Source organism: Panulirus ornatus, chromosome 31 (assembly GCF_036320965.1).
Source record: "Panulirus ornatus isolate Po-2019 chromosome 31, ASM3632096v1, whole genome shotgun sequence".
Taxonomy (NCBI): domain Eukaryota; kingdom Metazoa; phylum Arthropoda; class Malacostraca; order Decapoda; family Palinuridae; genus Panulirus; species Panulirus ornatus.
The window spans coordinates 12,138,133-12,165,239 of record NC_092254.1 but is presented as its reverse complement, the minus strand read 5'-3'; the positions used below and the strand labels follow the sequence as shown (position 1 = coordinate 12,165,239).

Genomic DNA, 27,107 nt, shown 5'->3' with positions numbered 1-27,107 from the left:
GTAAGAAGATACAACAAACTGACAATAAAAATTCTAATGTACAAAAGTTCATAAAAAATCATTTGTGGACACAAGTGCAATACATCATACAAAATCTTATTTGACTACTGTATAATCCAAGCTGAATGTACAATGAAGTGCTTTACTTGTGCTATTCTGGAAAGATTTTTGTGTACTAAAGTACCTGAAATGCTTGTAATGGCATACTCAAACACAGACACATAATGTTAAGTTTGAGAGATACACAAACTGAGATACACCAAATGCTCTACTGGTCTACATGTTCAGCCATGACTTAGTCTTCATCTATACCATGCACAGACCTTCCCATTACCAAGGGATGCAACAAAAGCAGTCCTACTGAGTACCAATATCCATACCTCTAAGAGGTAAAGGCCAAGAAGCTGTTTTTGCAATACTGCTAAGAATTCTGCAGTTCACTAGGTAGACACTTACGTGATTACAACACACTAAGTAGTTGTGATTTACATGTATGTAAAAACAAGAAAGAAAAAGAATGGTCTTTGTAAGTAATCACAAAAGGGGAAACTACTGTACAATAAAAGAAAGTCTTAAACAAGTGGGAAGATAAAACAATAACCTGAAAATGAGAAAACAGCAGTTGTAAATGCACTGGAGCTCACCATGGTAAAAGAGCCTTGAATGGAAGAGACATGACCTTGACTGTTGATATAAATAAGAACAGTGTTTATCTCTTCCAATACTTAAGGTAACTTGTCTAAATACAAGGATAAGATCCCCATCTTCATCTATAGTGTAAAAATAGACATGAAGCATCTACAGACCCTAAGTAATCTTTTCATCCATGTCAATAAACAGATGGGCTGATCCTCTCCAACTAAGATGAGGTTGAATAAACTTATTAACTCCTTAAGCATACAGCATTTGGAGAAATTTGACTAAGCTGGTGGCTTCAAACATTTTGGCATGTACAGTTAATTTTCACCTGACACATGTTTAACTTAGCAGTTTTGGCTGTCACAGTTAAAATTATGAGTGAAAAGTAAGCATTTACAGGAGCCCTAATCAAAGGAGTGTAAGTGAATGGAAGAAGTACAGGTGAAATCAGAAGTCAAAAGCAAGCATGTATCAGCAAATTTTAGGAAGGATATGAAAATGTTTTAAGATAAAAAGGAGAATAAATGTGAACACTGGTGTAGGGGAAACAAGGGGAAGTTGTAACTGGCAGAATTGAGTGAAGAGATGTAGTGAGTATTCTGAAAGAGTGTGGGATGTTTTGGACACAGTATGTGAAAGGAGAGAGTCATGGTATGGGGTTTGATGAAAAAAAAAAAAAAAAAAGAGGAGAAAGCTTTGCTGAAGATGAAGTGTGGCAAAGTGGTTGAAAAGGATGGGATTGTAGTTGAATTTCTTAAATTAGTAGGTGATTGTGTTGTATTCTTAGTTCATTCAATTACACTGTCATGCTACTAATGCAGTGTGCTACTTTATCACAATCGAAGTCCAACAGGTATATCATGAAAAAATCAATGCAATCACCAATACTGTATCTATAATACGGTGACAGTAATAAATGTGTGAAGTCATTAAATTTCAATCATTACATACCTCATCTACAAAGAGAACACCAGGGACTAACTCAGCTTTGCCTTCTTCCCGCCATTCTGCCACTTTGGCATTGATTTGCTGTCTCACTTCTCCTTTAATCTCACCAGTATCACCTGTATTAAAAATTACTATTTGATTATTACATAAGAAAAACAAATCAAATGTGTGAATACATTTTCCCATACTTTCATTACATACATATATACGTAATTTCATATAGGGAAAAGGATGGACTGAAAAGCATTCTGAGTGCTCAGACTTGAACATGTGGGAGGGTGAAAAACATGAACAAAATAAATGTGAACTGGAACAATGCAGTATAAAGGGGTAATGTACTATTAGTGGACTGAACTGTAAGAGGCATTACCTCTCTTCACCTTCTACAGTGTAAAAACCATCTTCCTTGGTCGATCACACCCAGCTTTTTGGGAAGGGATGATGTTAAATGGAACAAGTGTCAAGAAGGTGAACGTTGCCCTGCAAGTGTACCTTGAAATCTCGTTTAAACATTAATTTTCTTGGTTTCAAGCTAGAATACAGGTCTTTTCTTATTGAGACAAACTCTTAGGACCCATGGTTAGTTACTATAAGAGAAAAAGTATCACCTGGAACAGAAACAGTGAGGATATCACTAAACATGAGAACAATGAGCAAATGTCGCTTTCGTCCACTCCCAATACCACGGGATACTGAGGCAGCAAATCATAGCTAAGTTCTAAGACTGTACCACATCGCCTCACATAAAATACTGCCATCTTAAGCAAGTGGAAGAAATTGTTTCATAAATTAAACTTGACATATGATGGCAAGAGTTTTGGAAAGAGGGGCAAGTATGCAGTCTGTTGTGGATGAGAGAGCTTGGGAAGTGAGTCAGTTGTTGTTCGCTGATGATACAGCGCTGGTGGCTGATTCATGTGAGAAACTGCAGGAGCTGGTGACTGAGTATGATAAAGTGAGTGAAAGAAGAAAGTTGAGAGTAAATGTGAATAAGAGCAAGGTTATTAGGTACAGTAGGGTTGAGGGTCAAGTCAACTGGGAGGTAAGTTTGAAAACTGGAGGAAGTGAAGTGTTTTAGATATCTGGGAGTGGATTTGGCAGTGGATGGTACCATGGAAGTGGAAGTGAATCATACGGTGGGGGAGGGGGCGAAAATTCTGGGAGCCTTGAAGAATGTGTGGAAGTCGAGAACATTATCTCGGAAAGCAAAAATGGGTATGTTTGAAGGAATAGTGGTTCCAACAATGTTGTATGGTTGCGAGGCGTGGGCTATGGATAGAGTTGTGCGCAGAAGGGTGGATGTGCTGGAAATGAGATGTTTGAGGACAATATGTGGTGTGAGGTGGTTTGATCGAGTAAGTAATAATAGGGTAAGAGAGATGTGTGGTAATAAAAAGAGTGTGGTTGAGAGAGCAGAAGAGGGTGTTTTGAAATGGTTTGGTCACATAGAGAGAATGAGTGGGGAAAGATTGACAAAGAGGATATATGTGTCAGAGGTGAAGGGAACGAGAAGTGGGAGGCCAAATTGGAGGTGGAAAGATGGAGTGAAAAAGATTTTGAGTGATCAGGGCCTGAACATGCAGGAGGGTGAAAGGCGTGCAAGGAATAGAGTGAATTGGAACGATGTGGTATACCGGGGCCGACGTGCTGTCAATGGATTAAACCAGGGCATGTGAAGTGTCTGGGGTACACCATGGAAAGTTCTGTGGGGCCTGGATGTGGAAAGGGAGCTGTGGTTTCGGTGCACTATTACATGACAGCTAGAGACTGAGTGTGAACGAATGGGGCCTTTGATGGCTTTTCCTAGTGCTACCTCGCACACATGAGGGGGGAGGGGGATGTTATTTCATGTGTGGCGAGGTAGAGATGGGAATGAATAAAGGCAGACAGTATGAATTATGTACATGTGAATATATGTATATGTCTGTGTGTGTATATATATGTATACGTTGAGATGTGTAGGTATGTATATTTGCGTCTGTAGACGTGTATGTATATACATGTGTATGTAGGTGGGTTGGGCCATTCTTTCATCTGTTTCCTTGCGCTACCTCGCTAACGTGGGAGACAGCGACAAAGCAAAATAAATGAATAAAAATATGAAAGCCCATTTTACAGGGCTTCTGTAGCTTCAAAGCTATGCTTCATCCAGAAGCAGGGAAATGATGGACTTCTTTGCAGAAGAGTTTCTTGAAAACACTAAATACAATCCTTTTCATCAACTGACGATGATGCAACATTCCTGAAGGCAATTTTTCACTCATGGAATGATTACACACATGCAAAGTCCAGTAACATCTATACTTAACAGACTTGAACATACTTACATAAATATATACTCCATACACTACAAACATTAACACAAAGACCATAAAAAAGAGTAAATGTCCTCAGAACATTTACTGGAACTAGATTTGGACAAAAAGAATCCATAGTATCATCTACAAACAATCCATTTGCTCCACACTAAACTATGCCTGCCTGGTCACCCTACCAAACAAAAGCAAATACATCAGAGCTGCAAACCACACAAAATACAGAACTCAGAACAATTACTGGTTGCCTTGCCACCAAAAACATTTAACACCTACACAGTGAAACAAAAATACTTCCAATACAGACAGCCTCACCTCAATTTTACTGGCAATCAGTTCTTTGTACAGCACTGAGACCCTTTTCATCTAAACCACTTCACCAACCTTAAGTACGAACAAGTAACTGACCTCTGCCTCACACTCTGGAAACCTGTACTCACAGATTTACCTTCCCTCAATAAACACAGCAATGACAAAACATATACATATCAAACAGGGGAATGGGCAGCTGTGCACCTATTCTAGGGACTTTTCAAGTCTGCAGAATCCACTCCCACCCATGGGGCCCATTGCATTGACCCTGTCACACCCATGCCTACCTCACTTTGGACTGGCCAATATGATGAATGAACTATCTTCCTATACTAGAAAAAGTTAACTCTTAATTCGTAAGAAACTTGGTTTCTAGTTTTTCTTTATTGAATTATGTACATAAAAAAGTTAGGAAATATAAGTTCATTTAACTTGCCTAAATACAACTGACTAATCTGATCGATAATGTTTTCCCTGAGCTAGGAATGGTTAAGTTTTGAGAAAACACTTTACATATTTTGTGCAACTTTATAAAAAAAAAAAATTCTTGTACACAGAGGAAGGTCAGGGCCATAATGTTGGTCACAAGATGAAGATAGAAGCTTAATGGTTAATGAAAATTTACTGAAAAGGTAATGAGAGAAGGTAGTAATGGGGATTTGAGGTGATAGTAAAGATTACTGGGTGGTAGCTGGAGGTGCACTAGGCTTACCCCTGAATTATGTGATTCAGGAACTGTTGCCATATCAAAAGTAATGCAGACAAAAGTTAACAGAAACTCACCAAGAAAGGTACTTTTGAGGGTTTAAGGTGCTACTGGAGTGGGATGGGGTGGAGTGTGGGTAACTGGGAAGCAGATGGAGGTGTGCTTGGCTTATCTATAACAAGGCCTGAATTATCTGACTCAGTAACTGTTGCCATATTACAAGTAATGCAGATGATATTCAATGCATATTTACTGAAAAAGGAGGTTATGAAGGCTAGGAATATGTAAGGCATGAGAGTGATTTTCTGACCTGTCACTTCCTGAATTACATGATTCAGCAACAATGCCAAATCACAGGTAATTCATACTTTACAAATCCCTTCATCACCCTGGGATCCTCTGAATGAAAAGCTGTAAAGGACTTGCTTGTGCTTAAATTCTCCCTCAGTATTCCCTGCAAGTACAAGCATCATGCAATCTTCGGTGGCCTTAAGCCACAAGCATTCTTCTTCCTTGCTCATGAATGCTCTGGCTGGCGTTCTTTTCTAACAAGCCTGTCTCATGAGGTGAGTAAAGACGTTGCTTGATAATTTCCTTTAAATATATATGTTACAGACATTGCCATCATCAAATTTCCTAAGCATCTCTAATTCTAATTCAAGAGTGGTATCCTTACAACCTGAATTTCCCTGTGTCTCTTTAACATTCTTTGTGAACATAACAAAATGACACCGCTACTTTGGAGGTAGCAAATAATGGGGAAGCTGGTACACCAGCATACACATACCATGGCATATGTCAAGCGATCTCTAGTTTAGAAAAAAATCATCACTGGGTGAAATTTGAGCATTTTTGCAATCATGAACCCCTACCATCCCACGACAGATTTACATGTCAGTTGATACCCTCTAGATGGTCTTTACATTCTGATTTATGCACCTCAATTTCAAGGCTACATGCAAACCTGAGTGGTGGCCGAGGAGGCAGTTCATGATAATTTTTCTCCATGGCTAAGCCATCCTCTAATCAAGCAAATAAAAGCACACTTCTGTAAGTTTTCTAGGAAGGAAACTGAGCAGCTTTTAGCTAGAAAAAATCATTTGATGATGATGATCTGTCTTTGGTTGATAAAGAGACTGATTTTATGGACAATGACTCTTCCAGCACTGAAAGCTGATTGAGATGAGGCAGTGCTGCCAGCACCTCATGACTTTGATAACACTGCATCTGACTCATGTAACCGACACTTTTACAAAATTTGAAGTTTTCTTGCAAATGCACCAAAAACATAATGTCTTATTTAAACTGATAATAAAGCAGAGACAGCAGTGAATGACAACACATATGCAAAAGACAACGAAAAAAGACAGTTGAGAAAAAAAAAAACTCTGGTATAGTTGGTTGAAAGGCATTATGATAATACATTGTGAATGACCTAGACACCATCACCTCCCTTTTTCCGACCTTACTTCTCCATAAATACATAGCCTCTGAACAAGAACTGTGCTGTCAATGACTGAAATTGTGTAAAGGAAATGCTTTCTGTTCATAAATGTTTTGCAAACCCAATCACAGTGCAATACAAAAATATAGAGAACACAGTCTAACTATACCCAGCTTGTCTACTTACTTACTTTTTAATTCTGAGAAAATCTAATGAATCTATTGCTGCTGCCTTTTGTATTGATTGAGTTCTGGTGATAAGTACCCAGCCGGAGTGCACAAATAATTACTATGATGGTGAAAGCTACAAGTTGAGAAATTTTACTACTTTAATAATGGTACCCCCATCAACATCTTTAATGTTTACAATTTTCTCATGATCATGAAAGTGAAGAGCAAGAATACAGAATTAAAAGCAGTCTCTGATGACTCACAAATACATTCAACATATCACCTTACCATAACAGATTCATACAGAAAGAACATACAATAGAAAATTAATCAAAAGATATCCACACCATAAGTCAGGCTATTTTGCCTTTTTATGAACAATTACATGCACTTGCACACTACATTACCTGAAAACAGTGCAAGGAATCCCTGTGTGCGGTTATTAATGACATCAATTTCGTGAAGCGTGACAGTGTGAACTACCTCCTTCCTCTTTTGAAGTTCACCTTCTGGACACTGAACAAATCTGTAACCATTAAAGGATTTCTATAGAAGCTTACCTAGAAAAACAAACTATAACTTCCTATGGTACCCTTGGTATTTCGAAATGATGTGTAAGATATTAATCTTCTTAAGTGATAGACTTTCATCTCTTCTAACAACCATCAGACCAATATTTAAGATCATGACTGGTACTTCTAAGGAATATTATAAACTGTCCTGAAAATCAATGCAAAGTAAGACTATTTACATAGATCAGGAACAGCACTAGCCCAAAACTAAGTCCTATAGATCATGTACTGGCTAATTTATCAAATCTAAAAGGCACCTCTGATGTTATTTTGTTCCTGCCTGCTTAGGCAATACTGAAAAAGGAATTCTCCTCTTAAGCCTGATTGGAAGTTTTCCTCTCTTAGCTAAACTCCCAAAGGAATGGTGTTATATGCCTTCCAGCAATTCACAAGCACAAAATCTACTCACTCATCCCTTTAAATCTAGGCTAGTCATCACTGTATCATAAAAATCTATTATGCTCTAAATGTAAGCCTATTCCACATGAACCCATGCTAATTCTCATCTTGGAATATTCCTATCTACTGTGGATCAGGTGTTTGCTTTGAAGAATGTATGTGAGAAATTTTTAGAAAAGCAAATGGATTTGTATGTAGCATTTATGGATCTGGAGAAGGCATATGATAGAGTTGATAGAGATGCTCTGTGGAAGGTAAAAAGAATATATGGTGTGGGAGGCAAGTTGTTAGAAGCAGTGAAAAGTTTTTATTGAGGATGTAAGGCATGTGTACATGTAGGAAAAGAGGAAAGTGATTGGTTCTCAGTGAATGTAGGTTTGTGGCAGGGATGTGTGATGTCTCCATGGTTGTTTAATTTGTTTATGGATGGGGTTGTTAAGGAGGTGAATGCAAGGGTTTTGGAAAGAGGGGCAAGTATGCAGTCTGTTGTGGATGAGAGAGCTTGGGCAGTGAGTCAGTTGTTGTTTGCTGATGATACAGCGCTGGTGGCTGATTCATGTGAGAAACTGCAGAAGCCGGTGACTGAGTTTGGTAGTGTGTGAAAGAAGAAAGTTGAGAGTAAATGTGAATAAGAGCAAGGTTATTAGGTACAGTAGGGTTGAGGGTCAAGTAAATTGGGAGGTAAGTTTGAATGGAGAAAAACTGGAGGAAGTGAAGTGTTTTAGATATCTGGGAGTGGATTTGGCAGCGGATGGAACCATGGAAGCTGAAGTGAATCATATGGTGGGGGAGGGGGCGAAAATTCTGGGAGCCTTGAAGAATGTTTGGAAGTCGAGAACATTATCTCGGAAAGCAAAAATGGGTATGTTTGAAAGAATAGTGGTTCCAACAATGTTGTATGGTTGCGAGGCGTGGACTATGGATAGAGTTGTGCGCAGGAGGGTGGATGTGCTGGAAATGAGATGTTTGAGGACAATATGTGGTGTGAGGTGGTTTGATCGACTAAGTAATAATAGGGTAAGAGAGATGTGTGGTAATAAAAAGAGTATGGTTAAGACAGCAGACGAGGGTGTTTTGAAATGGTTTGGTCACATGGAGAGAATGAGTGAGGAAACATTGACCAAGAGGATATATGTGTCACAGGTGGAGGGAACGAGGAGAAGTGGGAGACCAAATTGGAGGTGGAAAGATGGAGTGAAAAAGATTTTGAGTGATCGGGGCCTGAACATGCAGGAGGGTGAAAGGCGTGCAAGGAATAGAGTGAATTGGAACAATGTGGTATACCGGGGTCGACATGCTGTCAATGGATTGAACCAGGGCATGTGAAGCGTCTGGGGTAAACCATGGAAAGTTGTGTGGGGCCTGGATGTGGAAAGGGAGCTGTGGTTTCGGTGCATTATTACATGACAGCTAGAGACTGAGTGTGAACGAATGTGGCCTTTGTTGTCTTCCTAGTGCTACCTCGTGCACATAAGGGGGGAGGGGGTTGTTATTTCACGTGTGGTGGGGTGGTGATGAGAATGAATAAAGGCAGACAGCATGAATCATGTACATGTGTATATATGTATATGTGTGTGTGTATATATATGTATACGTTGAGAGGTATAGGTATGTATATTTGCGTGTGTGGATGTGCATGTATATACATGTGTATGTGGGTGGTTTAGGCCATTCTTTCGTATGTTTCCTTGCGCTACCTCGCTAACACGGGAGACAGCGACAAAGCAAAATAAATAAATATATATAAATAAATATACTTCTATCCACATGTATATCTTTGAAGCCTGTTCCCTTTGGGAACTCCCTCAAGCAGGTGGCCATGGCAAAAGAGTCTCAATGACTGTTAGTTTCTCATCATATTTTTCAGTATTCTACTGACTGCTTGTCATTCATACCAGCCCAGAGTTTACTGTGTTTTTCCTTTCATCTCCAAAAACAGGCACATCTGTTCTATCCACTTGGCACTAGCCCCTCATCCACTGAATTCCTAATCATTACCTTAAAAGGCTTTCTGAGTATTTCCTTAAACTCACAAGTAGAAGAGGAGAGATTTCACCATGCTTATGCATCTTAAATGGTTCTAAATCCTTAAGTAACCTAATGTAATCTTCAACAAACTCAGTGCTTTCCATGGTATCTTCCCCATTCCATCTAATTACTATCTGTGGTAGAGTGTTCTCCACAGTGATGCATTTTGTAACATACATTTAGTTTCCTTACATATCTCCTTTGCTGTTACTACAACTTCTGTCTCATCATTTGTTTTAACTGATAATTTGATCCTAATAATTTCAAGAAGCATATTACAAATGTTATTCAATTTAATGCAATGGTTCCTCTGCTTGTGGTTATCTTTACCTAAAAGTATAAAGGACACATAATGCAATGAATTAGCATAATATTCTAACCTTGTCTGGGGACCAGTAGCATCATAGTCACGAGCCCGTGTGAAGGAACGTCCAAGCTTTGTTATCTTTCCAGTGGCCTTATCAATTGTTATAACATCGCCAGCTTGTACCTATAAATATAATCAGTACCATGATAAGAATAAAATTCTGAAATATGATTAATTCATTGTAATGCTTTTCATCTACACCATGCAGAAGGAGAAAACAAAAATAAATCATTTTACATCATGATGTAGGAGACAGCAACAAAGTATAATAAATAAAAAAAAATAAGTGAAATTTATTTCTGCACACTCTTATGAGCCACTTTTTGCCTCTTCCCACATTAGTCTGGGGCTCACTTCCTTACACTGTCTTTCACAGTTTGTTCACCAAGCCCTAACTTTATCAGGACATTTTGCAACCATTCTTCCCCCATTCTCCTAAGCTTAGCTTCACTTAAGAGATAAAACAACCATATTTCTCTCCTCAAGCATACACCTGACACACTGTTCTTCTTATCCTAGTTACATCCACTCACAATTAGAAACCCTGCCCTGAACTTTTAAATAGGATGAGCACACCTCAGTTGGCTCCTTCTTTTCCAGCTTTTAGAAACTGCAATACAAGGAGGGGAGAGTTTCCTTCCCCAAACTGCCCCTTCTACTGTACTTCTATAACATGCTAAGAATGTGAGGGTAGTATTCTTTTTCCCCCTATTCCCACGGACAAATAAATACTAACTTCCTGCCTAAACAGTCCCTTATATCTTCAAGAGGTTTCTGCAGCACTCAGGAAGCTGGCCATGTCCAACATTCAGGACCAGACTTTTTTTCATAATCTATTACAACCTAACAAATACGATCTGGTTATCTAGGGTCCACTTGGTTTTGAAATTCTTTATAAGAATTTGGACTGGTTAGGAAGCATATTTTCATAATAAATAGGTCAAAGTAGCTGTATACAAGCTTGTTTACAAGATGCAGAAAAGTAAAGCACAAGTCTATCATTGATAGACCTTCACATCACCTTTTCCTTAGTAAGGGCCTCTATGAGCTTGTTTCCAAGGTCATAAATAGTTTCCATTTCTGTTGTCTTAAGAGTTAATTTGCCCACTTTGGCACCAGTTCCAGTGGCTGGGCGGTCAATTTGCACCTCAACAACTTCTCCCTCAATGATCTCGGTTTCTTCTTTGATACGTACACCAATTGACCGACGGAAGGCCTGTGTCAAAACTTCAGTCTTGGACATACCCAAGCTGTGGAGAGATGTTTATTCAATGACTATATATAACATACAAATCTATGTGAAATGAAGCCATGTCAAATCAATAAGAATACCTTTACCACCTACTCTTACAAATTAATAGATGTTCATGACCTTTTAAATGATCTTTTTAGGGATTTATATTATCTAACTATTTAGTGCAGACTTAATTATCCTTGGCAATACATATCCAGTAATACATATACCATTAATATTTCATAAACCATCACATTTCCTAAATATGTTTCTCACTAAACCTAAAGGAGAATTCTTTACCTGTATATCTCTGAGGCAGATATGGCAGTAAAAGGAGTGTCTGGACCAAGAGACTGAGCTAAGCCTAAGGCAATTGCAGTTTTGCCGGTTCCTGGCTGGCCAGCAATGAGGATGGCCTGGCCTGCCAGCTTGCCTTCCTTTATCATGTTCTGCACAACTCCTGCTGCTCGCCTGGCCTACCATGAGATGAAAATATGACAAAAGAAACGTACATATAGAGTCAACAAAAAACTCTCCAATTTAAAGACACCAGGGTATACCAAACACTTACAGGAGGAAAACATAGCATGCACTATCTTCACATATTTACCAGTAATAAAAGTAAAAACTGAAAATTTTCATAAGCAGAGCATGAATACTGGTAATAAAATTAAAATCTGCAATTTTCTATATGCAAATTATGAATACTTCTCAAGGTTTCATGAGGTAAAAGCAAGTGCAGACAAATCTTTATAACAATTTACTAATTGATATTCATATCGAAACTGAAAAATTCATATGAAGTGATTAAGTGATATGAGCCATGAAGAAAGCTGCAGTTCAGTGTCACTTACGCTTACCAAAATCTAGGAGAGGAACCAACAAATGGGCAAAATACGCACTAGTCATTAAGTAGCATAGTATGGTAGAAGGCCAACCAAAAGATATGGCATCTATATTTTTTCTTCTTTTTCCATTCATTTACCCAAAATCTGTGATCTTTCTGTAAGTCTTTCTTTAGGTATATACCAACTAGCTAGTAGTAATTCTTTTAATACTGTATAACACTGCAAAACTTTGAAAGTTTTCAATGCCTTACCTTAACCTGCCCAACCATTCCCTGAGCTGATGGTTTGGGTGTGAGATCATCTGTTAATCCCAAGCCACGAATATGTGAATGAGCACCAATGCGTTCTATTCTTGTCACTTCATGTTCCTCACTTGTTAGACTAACCTAAAGGATGGAAATTAGCTAGTAATAACAATGTTACTTAGCCATACTAAATAGACATCAATATAACACATGCATAATACTTTGCCTTGTTTTCTTACTGAGAAAAAGAGAAATTGTTTTATCAAAATGTCAAATCCTCTTTCACTATCATCATTTGTATAAAATATTAACATCAACACCCAGAAATTTAGCAATATATCAAAAAGTGCGGCTGATACTGCCATTATCGATACATCAGTACATCACTAAGAATATCCTATACTTTGAGAAATAAATCTTATGAGGCTTAAGTCTTTTCAAATCAATTTGATTAACATATATCTATTTGTTTAGAAAAGAGAATGTTAAGAGGTGATCTAACATAAGCATTCAAAGTACACAAAGGCTTCGATAACCTCAATCTAACATGCTACTTAGGGACAGATTTATCTGATTTCACATGTATTGATGATTACAAACTCAAGCACAAACATTTCACCTAGAATAAGAAGAGGCACTTTTTCTTCAACTGGATTGTTAACATAGAATAATTCACCGAGTAGAGTGGTGGAAACCAGCACCATACATACGTTTAATAACAGACTATAACTATTTCACTTTGAATCCATGACTTACATTATTTGCAACTTCTCTGCAACATGAAAAATTTGTAATATTTTTTAATTTCAAATACGTTCATATCTCTACCCTTACCACCCTGATCTATGAGTTTCATATCTCTTCCACTATTACAAACAACCATGAAGGTATTCAGTGGTCTTTTGCTGTTTGAAGTCCTTTGTATTCCTATGTATCTCAACTGTACAGAGCATCAGGAATCCATTGATACACTGATGCAACTTTCACTGAAATCTGTCCACTGGAAAAAACACATCCTCTTTCAGACATAACACTGTCTAAAGCCACACACATTAAGAACCTGCTAAAAATGGGTAACTATTGAGCTAGGCCTACTGAGGCCTGTTAACTCTTAAGTACGTAAGTGGTGGCCCTACACTTGAACTTTAACCAGAGATAGTGTAAATAACTCTTATCAAATTTCACAACCATAATCCGATGACAAGAGTTTCTTCCAAATCCATAGGTTAATAAAACTGCAGTTTCACTGAAATTTTACCTTATAACACTGCGATAACAAGAGAGTAGAAAGCACCACGAACATCTACTGCACAAGGAAAATGCATTTTGCCAGCTAGCTGACATGGGTGAGTCAAATTGAATTTTTCCAACTACTTTATTTTCATTATTTCTCGTTCATTACTTGGTTTATTGATTTTTCCGACAAAAAAAGAAATTTTTTGAACATAACAAAAATCACATGAATATTAGCAGCTAAGAGTAAATATATCAATTTTGACTGTAGTAAGTACATTAGGCTGTGTGAAAAAAGTTTACATACATTTTCATTTTGAAATCTAGGTAAAGAGTTTGATTAAAATAGACTTATCAATCTTACCTTACCCTTTGATAATGGCTCTTACCTACTTCAGCATAAATGTGATTTACCTTCGTGTAACCCTATCCTACCACAGCATAATACTAGCCTACGTAAAGGATGATATAACCACTTTATTTAGGATACGTATGATGATAACTTTTACCAATTTGTTCAAGTGTACTTTCACTTGTAATCTATGGTTAGGCTAGGTAGAGGTATTATAGATCTGGTCATCAGCTTTCTAACTATGCTGTTGATAAAATGATTTGTTATTTGCTGAAGATATTTTGCTATTGAATAAACTTGAATCCTGTAATGTGTGACCTTGGAACATAGGGGGCCTATGTGCTACTGGTGTCCTCAACCTAAAGCTGAGTATGAATTTGAAGGTTATGTTAAATTGATAACTGATTTACCCCCCCCCCCCCCGGATCGCCGGATCCCTGCTTGGTCCGGTATGGGCTTTTTCCTGTTGAAAGTCCTGTGGGGGCCAGTAGCACACTTTGACCCCCCCCCCCCCCCCACGTTTCCGTTGCCTGGGCACGTCAGAGTAAAAAGATCCTTGTCTCACTGTACTTGCGTTAGAGTGTAAATTCCAACTCAGAGCGAATTTACCATTCTTCCTAATACGATCTAACTATTACAACTTACTTTTATGTCACTCATACAAGAAACAAATAGAAGAAAACATGAATGATAGCAGACAAAATATTCGTTGTAAAATACAAATAATTATGTATTCCATTACTTGCTTTTGTGAAGTAAAACTTCCCCTTCATCATGCCAATGCACGATACTATTCTAAATAATTTCGTACGATTAAACAATTGTAATTCAAAGCTATACTTACACCCGCCATCGTGCCAATCTCGCGACCAACGTGTTTACGGTTTCGGGACAGAGTAAAACTATCAGCTGATTGGTTAAGGACGAGGGTCGAGTAGCGTGTGATTGGCCGCAGCCGAGAGCGCCATTTTATTTCAGTTGCCATGGTGATGTAAACAGCTTGAGAAACGCTGGGTCTCATGCTTAATAAATCTACGTATTCGTATATATATATATATATATATATATATATATATATATATATATATATATATATATATCCCTGGGGATAGGGGAGAAAGAATACTTCCCACGTATTCCTTGCGTGTCGTAGAAGGCGACTAAAAGGGAAGGGAGCGGGGGACTGGAAATCCTCCCCTCATTTTTTTAATTTTTTTTTAATATATATATATATATATATATATATATATATATATATATATATATATATATATATATATTCTTTCTTTTAAACTATTTGCCATTTCCCGCGTTAGCGAGGTAGCGTTAAGAACAGAGGACTGGGCCTTTTTTGGAATATCCTCACCTGGCCCCCTCTGTTCCTTCTTTTGGAAAATTAAAAAAAAAAATCGCTTTTTCCCGCGTCAGCGAGGTAGCGCCAGGAAACACACACACACACATACACACACACACACACACACATATATATATATATATATATATATATATATATATATATATATATATATATATATATATATATATATATATATATTTATTCCCTGGGGATAGGGGAGAAAGAATACTTCCCACGTATTCCCTGCGTGTCGTAGAAGGCTACTAAAAGGGAAGAGAGCGGGGGGCTGGAAATCCTACCCTCTCAATTTTTTTTAATTTTCCAAAAGAAGGAACAGAGAAGGGGGCCAGGTGAGGATATTCCCTCAATGGCCCAGTCCTCTGTTCTTGACGCTACCTCGCTAACGCGGGAAATGGCGAATAGTTTGAAAAAAAAAAAAAACATAACATACAAAGACATATACATATATGCACATGAACATATTCATACTTGCTTGCCTTCATTCATTCCTGTCGCTACCCCGCCATACTGTTGTTGGGTTATTACTGCTAGTAGTACTTACTAGAGATGATTACTTGATAGTTGATGATATTCAAGTGAGATTACCACGGAGGCCCATAGCCATGGTTTAAGTAAAACCCCTTAATTCAGACATTAATGACCCAACTAGGCCAATGGACTGCCAGACATACTTTGACTACTCACTTCCCTGTAGGCTCAAGAAAAACCAATAAGCCTCTTACATTTAATATCTAGATAGAATGACATGGGCACACAAAACCTGACAATCAAATGTGCGTAAGCGTTTACTTAATATCAAAGGCTGCTCACACTATCAGAAATAATGTGGCATGCATTCTAACACAAATGCCAAAAGTAAATGAACATCCTAATTCACCACTGCAAGGGACTTCTTGTTCTCTGGTACGAAAAGTTCACTTGAGTGTGTAACACATGGTCTTAGCTGGATTCTTAGTATATATCCTAAGGCCAGTTATAAACTCTAAAGGTTCTGGCTACATATAAGTTATCCAAGTGGCTAGTGACATTACTGTGTCCTTTTGTAGGCACCATTTTAGATTAATTTGTAAAAAAAAAAACCAGCCAGGATTTGGTTAGAAAGCTGAAATCCCTAAATGTGAAATACAAATTAGCGAGTTCTGATGTGAAATCGCTGTTCACCAACGTCCCGGAAAATGACGTGTTATCCTTTCTCCCAAACATCTTGGGAAACAACATTGAGGGCATCCCCAGTAAAAACACAATTAAACTAATAAGATTGTGTGTAGATAATTCAAATTTTGTGTTTGAGGGCAAACATTATACACAACAATTCGGTATGGCCGTGGGTAATCCCCTATCCCCTGTGTTGGTAAATATTTACATGGAGTATTTTGAAAGCCATTTCCTAAACACTATAAAAGAACAAAGCATAGTTTGGCTCTGATATAGAGATGACGTGCTTTGCTTTTGGTCTAATAATCTAACCATTACGGACTTTCTGTATAAAGTTAAACTCCTTAGCTCCCTCCACAAGATTTAATCATGAAATCGAAATGATTAATAAGTTACCAAAATAGCTTGAATCATATTAAATTTACCAAACGAATTAGTCATAGCTAGAGAGAATTCGTTTTCTGTGTTAACCTTCAGCTAGTAATTTTCTTCTTTTGCTTTCTTAGTACTGTATAGATAACCTTCCTCCTAACTCTGACCATTCTTCCACATTGCAAATAGACTTAATTGCAATAAAAACATCCCTTGAAGATAACTGAGCTCATGATCATGACACAGTGTCTCACAGATATTCAAAATCAACCTACAATCTTACAGACAATTCCAATCGCGGCGATAGCTTTATTTCGTTCACTCCCTTAACACTACAGATGTGTATCATTCTCATCTAGGATCCTTACCATGGGGATTGTTCTGGGGTGATGCAAACGAGGAACAAATGCTTACAAGTGTGAGCCGAATGAAGTGTCGGCGAGGACATCCCTAAACCTTTGCAACTTTTCTCCTTCAGCCGTATGGTATGTGGTCGTAACTAATAACCAGACATCAGGCTTTATCTGCTGACGACGCCACTCTTTTTTTTTTTTTTGTCACCAGGGGAGTCCTTTGTACCCGTCACTATCTTGGTCGGACCGGTTGGTTTTCTGGAGACAATGCGTTGATCCGCAGGCACTGATTTTACAGCGAGGTAACCGCAGGATGAACTCAGTCCAAATCCAGATGGGGGAGGAGGGTTACGTCTCGATTCTTAGAGATTCCGAACCTTCTAGTGACACTTTCGAAGCATACCCTGCGAGAGATGGCGCAAAAGCATCCACATTTCCTTTCCAGTAGAGGATTCAATTGTATGAAAGACTATTGGCTTATGTAACGAAGCAATACTTTGGTATCTGTTAAATACCCTTTGAAATATCTGCAATCCTTTTGCGCTCCTGTTCATTGAGTGGGGACGGCCGACACAATCAAGCAGCCGCTGTTGGTGGCGAAAATGAACTTCGTTTTCTCAAAACCTCAACCCTGCCTGATGGACTCCCATAGATGGTTCGTCACGGCTTCGAGCAGGAGTTGAAGCACGTATCGCCCCTTGAAACTGCGTATGGGCGATTCCATTAAGCCCATTAGAATGTTATGATGAAGTGGTTCACAGACGCTTCTCTTAGCAACGTCCATCTATCACACAAAACAGTTCACTGATGATATATTTACCAATGAAGTTCATGGTAATAGAGAAGGATAGCCAGGCTCAGCAATACAGCCAATCATGGTGGCCAGGGGGTCGACAACGAGATGGGCACTTATCTGGAATTTTCTCGTCTTCAAACTTTTTTTTGAACCTGAATAATGAGAAGAAGAAAGGGAAATGATGATTAGTAAGCTGGATATAGGTAATTCACGTTGAAAGAAACATTTCATGCAAGTCGGTTTACATTAATAAGATAAAATGTAACAATTATATTTTTTCTTTCTTTTTTTGTACAAGAAAATTGGATTTCCAAACTCCACAGGACAAACTTCGTACGTTATCTTAAATGTGATACTCATTTCTTCTGTGAAGATGGACCAAACTGATTCTGTTTTTGTTTTTTTTTCTAGTGACTTGCATGATCAAAATTCTTGAAATTGACTGAATGTGTAGGCGTGAGAATGACTTCTTTTTTTTTTGGATTTGTTCCAGCGTTAGCAAGGTCGTGTTGGGGAGCAGACGACCAACCCATAAGGGAAGACTCCTGGCTGGGGTCAAACCCTTCTTTTCCTTCCTTGTCGAAGTGATGATTCAGAAGGGGAGGATATCCCAGGTCTCCCCCCCCCCCCCCCGCCGCACCTGCCTCTTTACATTTGCCTTCTACACAAGGTAGGAAAGGTATGAAGTGCACACACACACACACACACACACACACACACACACACACACACATATACGTACCTTCGATAGCCGACGAAGCGGCCATCAACGCGTTGTGTGGGCCAGGGAAGGGTGTCATTCTCGTACTCCTGGCACCAGTAACTGTCATGAGTCACCACCCGGCCCTGCATGGCTGGCCACAACACTTCCTGCAGATGGACACGACGCTGTGGGTGTTGGTGTATTGCTGCCGGTGGGTGGTGTGTTAACAGGGCCGATTGGGTAAAAGTGGGTGTTGGAAGGTGTTGGGCAGGTGGGTGGTGGGTGTCGAGGGATGTGAAGAAACTGAGCCTGCAGCTAAAAAGAATGGGTACGGTAGGTGGATGATATATACACCATGCGGATTGAAGCAGTGCGGATACGGGAGGTGGAGCAAAGTGGAGGGTGAAGAACATAGGCCAGTGGATCAAATACGGTGGTGACGTATGTGGAAGAGGTGACTAACGCTGGTGAAGTAGTTACAAAATGCAGGTGGATCAGGAAAATGAAAAGTCGAAGAGAGAGTTGGCGTTCAGCAGGTGGATGGAAGGGCAGAATAAGATGGCCAAGAAGGCAACATCTTAAATGCAGGCGTACTCAGATGCCATTAAGAGAGACAAGGGACGGGGTAGTGTACAGCATTAGGCAGTGGATGATTTGGGCAGATGGGTGGAGAGCAGCAGATGAACGGTGTGGAGGTGAGATGGAGTAACAAGTGGATAAAGTGAGGCTACAGGAAACTAATGATGATTTAGGATATCAAACACAACGACAGAAGTCCTCATCCACCCCTTCGTCTTTGACCCTGTTCCTTACCGCCAGGATGTTTTGGTCATCGCCGTAGCCTCGACCCTTCAGAGCCCTCCGGAGCATGTCGTCCCTAAAGGCGGCTAGCTGGCGGGCGTCGACGACGACCTCCTCCTCCTCCTCCTCTTCCACCTCCTCTCGGGCGGCTCCCTCGCCTCCTCCACCACCATGATCCCAGCGGGCGCCCCACAGCCCGCCCAGGATGGGGAAGTCGTGCTTGGGATGGTCCCTCATGATGTGGAACATCTGGCCGGTGGACCACCAGGCGTTCACAGCCTCAGTCTCGCGTCTGATGATCTGTAATTCATCCGATTCCAAACAATGATCTGATTTCTACCTGACTACTTGCATGATGCTCGTCAATCCCTGAAAAAAAGAGAAGATATGATTGCAGTCGTCCCTGAATAGTGTAGTTCCACCAGCCTGCACGGTATACTCGAGGTAAGGAGTGTGGGGTGGGAACGTGTGTTTACATGTGTTTACATGGGAAAGACAGACATTGGGAAAGTCTGGTCTGCCCACGACGTGGGTTGTCTGAAAGAAAAAAGAAAATGATTTAAGTTGACAAAAAAAAAAGAAAGATGCATTTTCGCTCAGGTGCTTTTTTGAAGTTGTCTTCTCTTTGCTTAGGAGGTCTGTAAATAGCGCCGAGACGTAGTTTACTTTTAAACTTGTCGGTAATGTCAATATAAAGAGTCGTGTGTGTGTGTGTGTGTGTGTGTGTGTGTGTGTGTGTGTGTCTACTTTGTTTATCTCAATAACACTTAGATTGCTCTCAACGTAGATCAAAACTCCACTACCTACTCTGTACAAGCGATCTTTCGTAAATAGTTTACATTTGGGTATTGCTGACTCCGGCAATTAAGTGTTTATTCTCAAGAGTTTACCCAGGTTTCTGAGACTGCAATGATAATGTTTGGTTTTTCAGTATATGCATAGGATATAAGGTCATTGCGTTTCGTAATTCTCTTTCGAGTTGATATCTGGAGTGAATTTACTTTTTCTTTTTTCTTTCTTTTTTTTTTTTTTTACTGTCGGTATGCATGTTTATATTATCACTGTTAATGTCTGCGTGTGCAGCAGCGGGAGAGACACGAATATTGTTCTCAAATGTGTTTTGTGTTCTCCGCTTTAACTCTGACCCTCCCCCCAGCACTGGGCATTACAAGAATCGTTTCTAAAAGTTACCTGAGAGTTGACCTGTATACCTTGACCCTGCTTGACCTTTCTTTGTTAATTCCCCTGCCCGTGATGTTACCTCTACTAGCCAAGGCTCCATATCGCCAAGGTCCTATCCATCCTCAACCCGTTCACACTCACATTTCCCTCCCCTCCCGCACCGACCGACATACCCTGCCCCTCACCTTACCCTCCACTCTCCCAGTTCCTTCGTTCGCTAGACCGTGATTCGCTCTCCTGAGTAGTTTATCTCTATCGAAAAGGGCCTAATATTCTCATCCAGTAGCCTGCCAAGGCAGACTTTCCCTACTCCATTTGCATGAAAACCATCCCTATCGTAAAGATATATCATGACTGAAGGTCCCCTAAACACACTATCCTCCACCCTCCAGAGAGCTTCCATTCTTCTGTTTATCCCCCAACATTCTACCGAGGGCGCAGGAGGAATCCACGTCATACCATGACAGAAATCCTGATATCATAAGCTTCTTTCGACTTTCTCCTGGGAACAAAATCACGGCGCTCGCCTTTCAAATCCTGTTTGTGTCGACACAGTCCTATATAAATGACAGGCATTTGGCCCTTAGATATGGTTATGGTAAACGAAGGTTTTGTGAACAATTTTGAAGTACATATTCAAAACGATCTAACCTTTGAGTCGGTGTCGCGCACCATCATACCCGCCACTTGTGGATCGCCGAGTGGAGCTATGCGCCACATCATACCGTTGACGAGTGACAGGTCGCCCAGGGGCGGCGGCAGGCCCGTGATGTCACAGACGTAGAGGTGTGTGTGGTCCCGCAGCAGAGGACACAGGACACTGCCACGTCCGCGGGGGTCTGTGTACAAACGCACAACCCACCCTGGGTACAGACGCTTCACCTGACGATGGGCAAAGCGAAGACAAATAGGTATCTGCCAGAGGCAGAGGGAACAGAGAAAGGGCCCAGGTGAGGAAATTCCCTCAAGGGCCCAGTCCTCTGTTCTCAACGCTACCTCGCTAATGCGGGAAATGGCGAATAGTAGTATGACATATATATATATATATATATATATATATATATATATATATATATATATATATATATATATATATATATATATATATTATCCCTGGGGATAGGGGAGAAAGAATACTTCCCACGTATTCCCTGCGTGTCGTAGAAGGCGACTAAAAGGGGAGGGAGCGGGGGGCTGGAAATCCTCCCCTCTTTTTTTTTTTTTTTAATTTTCCAAAAGAAGGAACAGAGAAGGGGGCCAGGTGAGGATATTCCCTCAGAGGCCCAGTCCTCTGTTCTTAACGCTACCTTGCTAACGCGGGAAATCGCGAATATTTTGAAAAAAAGAAAGAAGATATATATATATATATATATATATATATATATATATATATATATATATATATATATATATATATATATATATATATATATATATATATGAGAAGTCTATAAGAAGGCTATCATACGAAAAGGCGCGACCTCTAACATTGCTTCAGTGATAGAGTGGCACGCACTGGAATGTTGTTATCCATTCTCACCGCATTCATACTGCTGTCGGAACTGGGTAATTGAAAGGTCACATGATGGCAGAGGGCAATAGAAAGGGGGCGATTAGGAGAGAGAGAGAGAGAGAGAGAGAGAGAGAGAGAGAGAGAGAGAGAGAGAGAGAGAGAGAGAGAGAGAGAGAGAGAGAGAGAGAGAGAGAGAGAGAGAGAGAGCATACCTCCTACCATACCTGCAGGAGTATGTCATGCAGACCGACCCAGTACTCTGGGTTGTCACCGTAGAGGGAGAGCGTCACCACCCGTTGGCCGTCTCCCGCCGCCCACGCCCGCCGCCCGCACGTGCCGCCCACACCATCCCAGTCGACGCTGGGAGCTGCCTCGGAAATGTTGTACGCGTGAGGAAGGCAGACCTCACCTGCACACCGACACCCTCCTCCTCCATCCCACCACGGCGCCACCTTCACCTGATCCTCCTGGAAAATTGGGACACTGAAGGCAAATACATTACGTATTTTCTTTTTTTTTTTTTCTTTTTTTGATCTTCGGTACAGCAGCCAACATGGCCCTAGTCTAAGCCATCTCGGTTGAAACGTACTAGAAACGCACTAGAAAGATTAACACAACATGGATTGATCTAATTCAAAGTGTTTGGAGAGCCGCTTCTTGATAGTGGAAAGGTTTGAACGTATTCATTCACTTTATGAGGATGGGAGGTTTCATATAGTCAATCCTCGGTTGGCTGGTCATTATGCTAGTCATTATACAGAGACCTTAAGAGGCAATAGCTACTCACATGTTGTGGTTTCAAGTCTCAGGGGCACGAAATCAGCAACAGGAACAATACTAGCAGAATAGAGAGAACGAAGCAACATTAAGGTGGATGGGGGAAAAGGAGCGATAGATTTGAAGTGATTGCAGGAAAGTTGTGAAGGCAGAAGGCTTTTTTGATTTCCACTCTGACTCAGATTTGGAAGAAGAACCATCCTGAAGATGGGAGAATTAGTTCATAAAGGGGCGGATAGAAAAGCTGCTTAAAGGAAATGTAGCAGCGAGCACTTATGCAACACTGCCTGCTAACAAGAAGCAGATTTCGTAATGTTAGCGGTATGGGGGTTTCCAGGACAGATTGGAGGATATGTTTTATGTCTACCATACTGTTCCAGACCGAACTGCAGTGTTCTGAAAATGAGAGAGAGAGAGAGAGAGAGAGAGAGAGAGAGAGAGAGAGAGAGAGAGAGAGAGAGAGAGAGAGAGAGAGAGAGAGAGAGAGAGAGAGAGAGAGGTAAAAATGTCTTTCGCATCGTTGAAATTACTCAACTTATTGCTACCCCTTTCCAAGATGCTGCACAAGGTCTCAATTCAGATAACAGATAATGCCCAGGGCGAGAAAGGAGTACCCGGGTGACAAAGGGAGTGAGATGAGGTGTAAAGAGTGCGACTGCAGGCATAAGAATGCATAAGGGAAGGAGGCTGAAGAAAGATCGCTCATGGGAAGGGGAAAAAAAAAAGATAAAAATAGGCGATAGGAGAAAACCATGAGGAACTCCACTGTTGACACGGTGAAGTGACGAAGTCGCCCTATATCAGCAGCTAGAGTGATGTAATGACTGGTTAGGAAACGACGCACTGGAGTACAGAAATACAGAAACCCAAGGAAGGAAGGTTGGGAAGCGAAGCTTTGTATACCACATCCCGTCAAATGCTCTGAAAATCTCAAGGGCCGCGGTATAAGATTCACCCAAATCTCCAAGACAGGAGGACCAGAGGTTGGTAAGCACAGGAGCGACCACCACCCGTCGACGTTGCTCATCAGAATCGTACTGGCGATCCAAAAGAAGGGAATGCCTTTCTCAGTGCGTCGGAAACAAAGAGCTGAGAAGAGTTTGGATATAACATTAGTGAGGGTAATGGGGCGAGAGTTGATTTTGCCAAATCTAAAACTAAAGCAAATGAGAGCAAAGAGACGGATGTGATCTTGCGCATTTATTTGGCAAATCACGTCCTTGTGTTAGAAGGGGAGGATCATGCAACAACTGGCATAACAGACCTTCACGCTGTGTGCCAGGACTGTGACGAGGTCATGTGGCTGTTTCGTCGTCCTTCCCTGCGTGGTGTGGATGTCGGCTGTAGGGTGCAGTCCGCTGGGGATATAGACCATCAAGAAGATGAGGAAGCAAACCACACACGTCACAAGACTATGCAGCGACGCTGCTGTGTTCCGTCTCCAGGCCCTCGACCTACGACAAGATACAAAGAAAGGAAAAGACATAGGCACTGGTACTTACTACACACTCAGTGATCCACTACGTGCCTGCGATTGCTCATTTCGCTGATGTGAAGTCGTTGGCAATAATATCTGTATCCTTTCTCTTCCGTGATATTTTCTTAACCCATATTCCTCCTTGATCTCCCTAGGCTCCTGCTCGACAAACAAACAGATCCTTCATGTACTGAACTACGTTCGATGTGGAACAGTCCCGCAAGAATACACACACATTGGGAAAGACACAAATGTTAAACAAAACTCAACTTAAGTATTTCTGGCCCAGAATGGCGCAATACATTTGTGGCTACGTTGATGTCAAACACGTAGCCAGTCAGTCCTGAGAAATGTTTTCGTAACTGATACATGAGAACGAATGTCCCTTCTCACATTGGCAGGCTTACGTCATGCCTACGTGCAGGTGCAAAATGATGAGGAGGAGCGACGTGTTTACCATTAGCCTCCAGCTGGCTTTCTCTCGTGGGATAAACTGCCTAATATGTTGTTTATTAATCGGCAAGATGATGGACACTAATCAATGGTGGTGTATGGAAAAGACAAATTGTCGCGTGAGATTTCTACACTATATTTCGTCTGTTAGATCCTCAGACAGAGTATGGGATTTTGAGGAACATTTTTCCTCCTCGTTTGTGTCTAGCTCTTTTTCCTCACCTTTTATTCATAAGGGAAAGAACATTATAAGCCCCATACTACACTCATTACTGAGATGAGCTCAGTTGCAAGAGGTCACAGTGGTGTGCGTGATCTGGTATTTGCTGATAACCACGAAGAAGTGAACATTTCAGAGGGTGTAATATATATATGTATATATATATATATATATATATATATATATATATATATATATATATATATATATATATATATATATATATATATATATATATATTTCATTTTTGTCATATTATCTTATTATACTTTGTCGCCGTCTCCTGCGTTAGCGAGGTAGCGCAAGGAAACAGACGAAAGATTGGCCCAACCCACCCACATGCACATGTATATACATACACGCCCAAACACGCACATATACATACCTATACGTTGCAACGTATACATACATATGCATATACAGACATGTACATATATACACATGTACATATTCATACTTGCTGCCTTCATCCATTACGCCGCCACCCCGCCACACATGAAATGGCACCCCACCCCACCCCGCATGTGCGCGAGGTAGCTCAAGGAAAAGACAACAAAGGCCACATTCGTTCACACTCAGTCTCTAGCTGTCGTGTAATGCATCGAAGCCACAGCTCCCTCTCCACATTCAGGCCCCACAAAACTTTCCATGGTTTACCCCAGACGCTTCACATGCCCTGGTTCAATCCACTGATAGCACGCCTTTCACCCTTCTGCATGTTCAGGCCCCAATCACTCAAAACCTTTTTCACTCCATCCTTCCACCTCCAATTTGGTCTCCCACTTCTCGTTCCCTCCACCTCTGACACATATATCCTCTTGGTCAATCTTTCCTCACTAATTCTCTCCATGTGACCAAACCATTTCAATATACCCTCCTCTGCTCTCTCAACCACACTCTTTTTATGACCATATATATATATTATATATATATATATATATATATATATATATATACCCTCGCTCCTGCTCATTTTACTCACCTTCTACGACACACGGGGAATACCGAAATAGAATTCTTTTTCCACTTCCTCTGGGATAATACACATTGAATGAGCTACAATAATCTGTGACAAGAGAAACCGTGTGAGGTTGGTGGCTGGAGGACCTACCTCATCGCTGGGTCGCCAAGGGCTTCCAACGCGCTTATGGCAGTATGTAGGAAAACTGATGGCTGAGAGTGTCGGATTTTGCAAAACATTTTCCTCCTCGGTTACTCTCTAGTTTCATTTCCTTATCGTTTTTTCATAAGGAAAAGAATATCAAAAAACCCATTCTACACTTAATACAGCGATGAAGCCGACGGAGCTGTACATATTTCCATGGCATATGTATATACATATATGTTTATCAAATAGCGTCCTAGCTACGTCTGTTCGTTGTATATCAGCTGACTTATATTTCTTTCTTGTGTCTCCCCTGATGTGATTAATACACGAAAGTGCACTTGGGAACTTATCGTGTTTCATTTTCCGCGTGGACTCATGGGAATATACTTGGTCACGCGCAGAATTGTAATCCTTTCCAATACATATATATATATATATATATATATATATATATATATATATATATATATATATATATATATATATATATATACATAATTTTTTTTCATACATTTCGGTTATTTCCTGCGTTAGCGAGGTAGCGTTAAGAATAGAGGACTGAGGACTGAGACCTAAGAGAGTCGAACCCCGGGTGTGTCCGTGCTAACACTATACGAGCAAGACTCTCCGTAAAGCCTTCCATATTCGATACTTTCTTAACCTAAAGTGAAGGCTGAAGACCTCCCCCTGGAACCTGGATGCTTCACCTCCCCCTGGAACCTGGATGCTTCACCTCCCCCTGGAACCTGGATGCTTCACCTCCCCCTGGAGCCTGTATGCTTCATCTCCCCCTGGAACCTGGATGCTTCACCTCCCCCTGGAACCTGGATGCTTCACCTCCCCCTGGAACCTGTATGCTTCACCTCCCCCTGGAACCTGGATGCTTCACCTCCCCCTGGAACCTGGATGCTTCACCTCCCCCTGGAACCTGTATGCTTCACCTCCCCCTGGAACCTGTATGCTTCACCTCCCCCTGGAACCTGTATACTTCACATCCCCCTGGAACC

The 27,107-nt window shown here is 40.6% G+C and overlaps 2 protein-coding genes across 4 annotated transcripts in view; both read right to left on the bottom strand.

The window, feature by feature from the left end:
* Positions 1–17,269, bottom strand: part of rept (RuvB-like helicase 2 rept) — a 31,011-nt gene extending 13,742 nt beyond the window's left edge. Inside the window, exons 1-7 of one of the 2 annotated variants that reach the window (XM_071680641.1) lie at positions 17,132–17,269; positions 12,234–12,368; positions 11,435–11,610; positions 10,922–11,150; positions 9,914–10,023; positions 6,942–7,060; positions 1,591–1,703 (exon numbers count right to left, since the gene is read on the bottom strand). In XM_071680641.1, coding sequence (XP_071536742.1) covers positions 1,591–1,703; positions 6,942–7,060; positions 9,914–10,023; positions 10,922–11,150; positions 11,435–11,610; positions 12,234–12,251 — 765 coding nt within the window. In that variant the 5' untranslated portion in view covers positions 12,252–12,368; positions 17,132–17,269. Of the gene's footprint in view, positions 1–1,590; positions 1,704–6,941; positions 7,061–9,913; positions 10,024–10,921; positions 11,151–11,434; positions 11,611–12,233; positions 12,369–14,656; positions 14,796–17,131 lie in introns of those variants that run through there. The other variant, XM_071680640.1, reaches the window with a different exon arrangement.
* Positions 17,270–17,795: 526 nt separating this feature from the next.
* On the bottom strand, positions 17,796–26,127 carry LOC139758817 (uncharacterized). 2 transcript variants are annotated; one of them, XM_071680643.1, is made up of 7 exons: positions 26,104–26,127; positions 24,107–24,296; positions 22,290–22,532; positions 21,204–21,434; positions 19,383–19,670; positions 18,609–18,736; positions 17,796–18,018 (listed from the first exon to the last, which is right to left on the bottom strand). In XM_071680643.1, exons 1-7 carry the CDS (start codon positions 26,106–26,108, stop codon positions 17,928–17,930), a joined length of 1,176 nt encoding a protein of 391 aa, XP_071536744.1. In that variant the 5' UTR covers positions 26,109–26,127; the 3' UTR covers positions 17,796–17,927. The 2 variants fall into 2 exon arrangements, with proteins under 2 accessions (XP_071536744.1, XP_071536743.1); XM_071680642.1 differs by lacking the exon at positions 26,104–26,127 and having other exon boundaries at positions 24,107–24,465.
* Between the last annotated feature and the right edge of the window lie 980 nt (positions 26,128–27,107).

Coding starts and splice junctions, on each gene's coding strand:
- LOC139758817 (XM_071680642.1), bottom strand. CDS start 24,328: ATGTCTTTTCCTTTCTTTGTATCTTGTCGTAGGTCGAGGGCCTGGAGA. Junction 22,533..24,106: donor TCCTGGCACACAGCGTGAAG/GTCTGTTATGCC, acceptor CCAATTTTCCAG/GAGGATCAGGTGAAGGTGGC. Junction 19,671..21,203: donor TGCGCGACACCGACTCAAAG/GTTAGATCGTTT, acceptor GATGAATTACAG/ATCATCAGACGCGAGACTGA.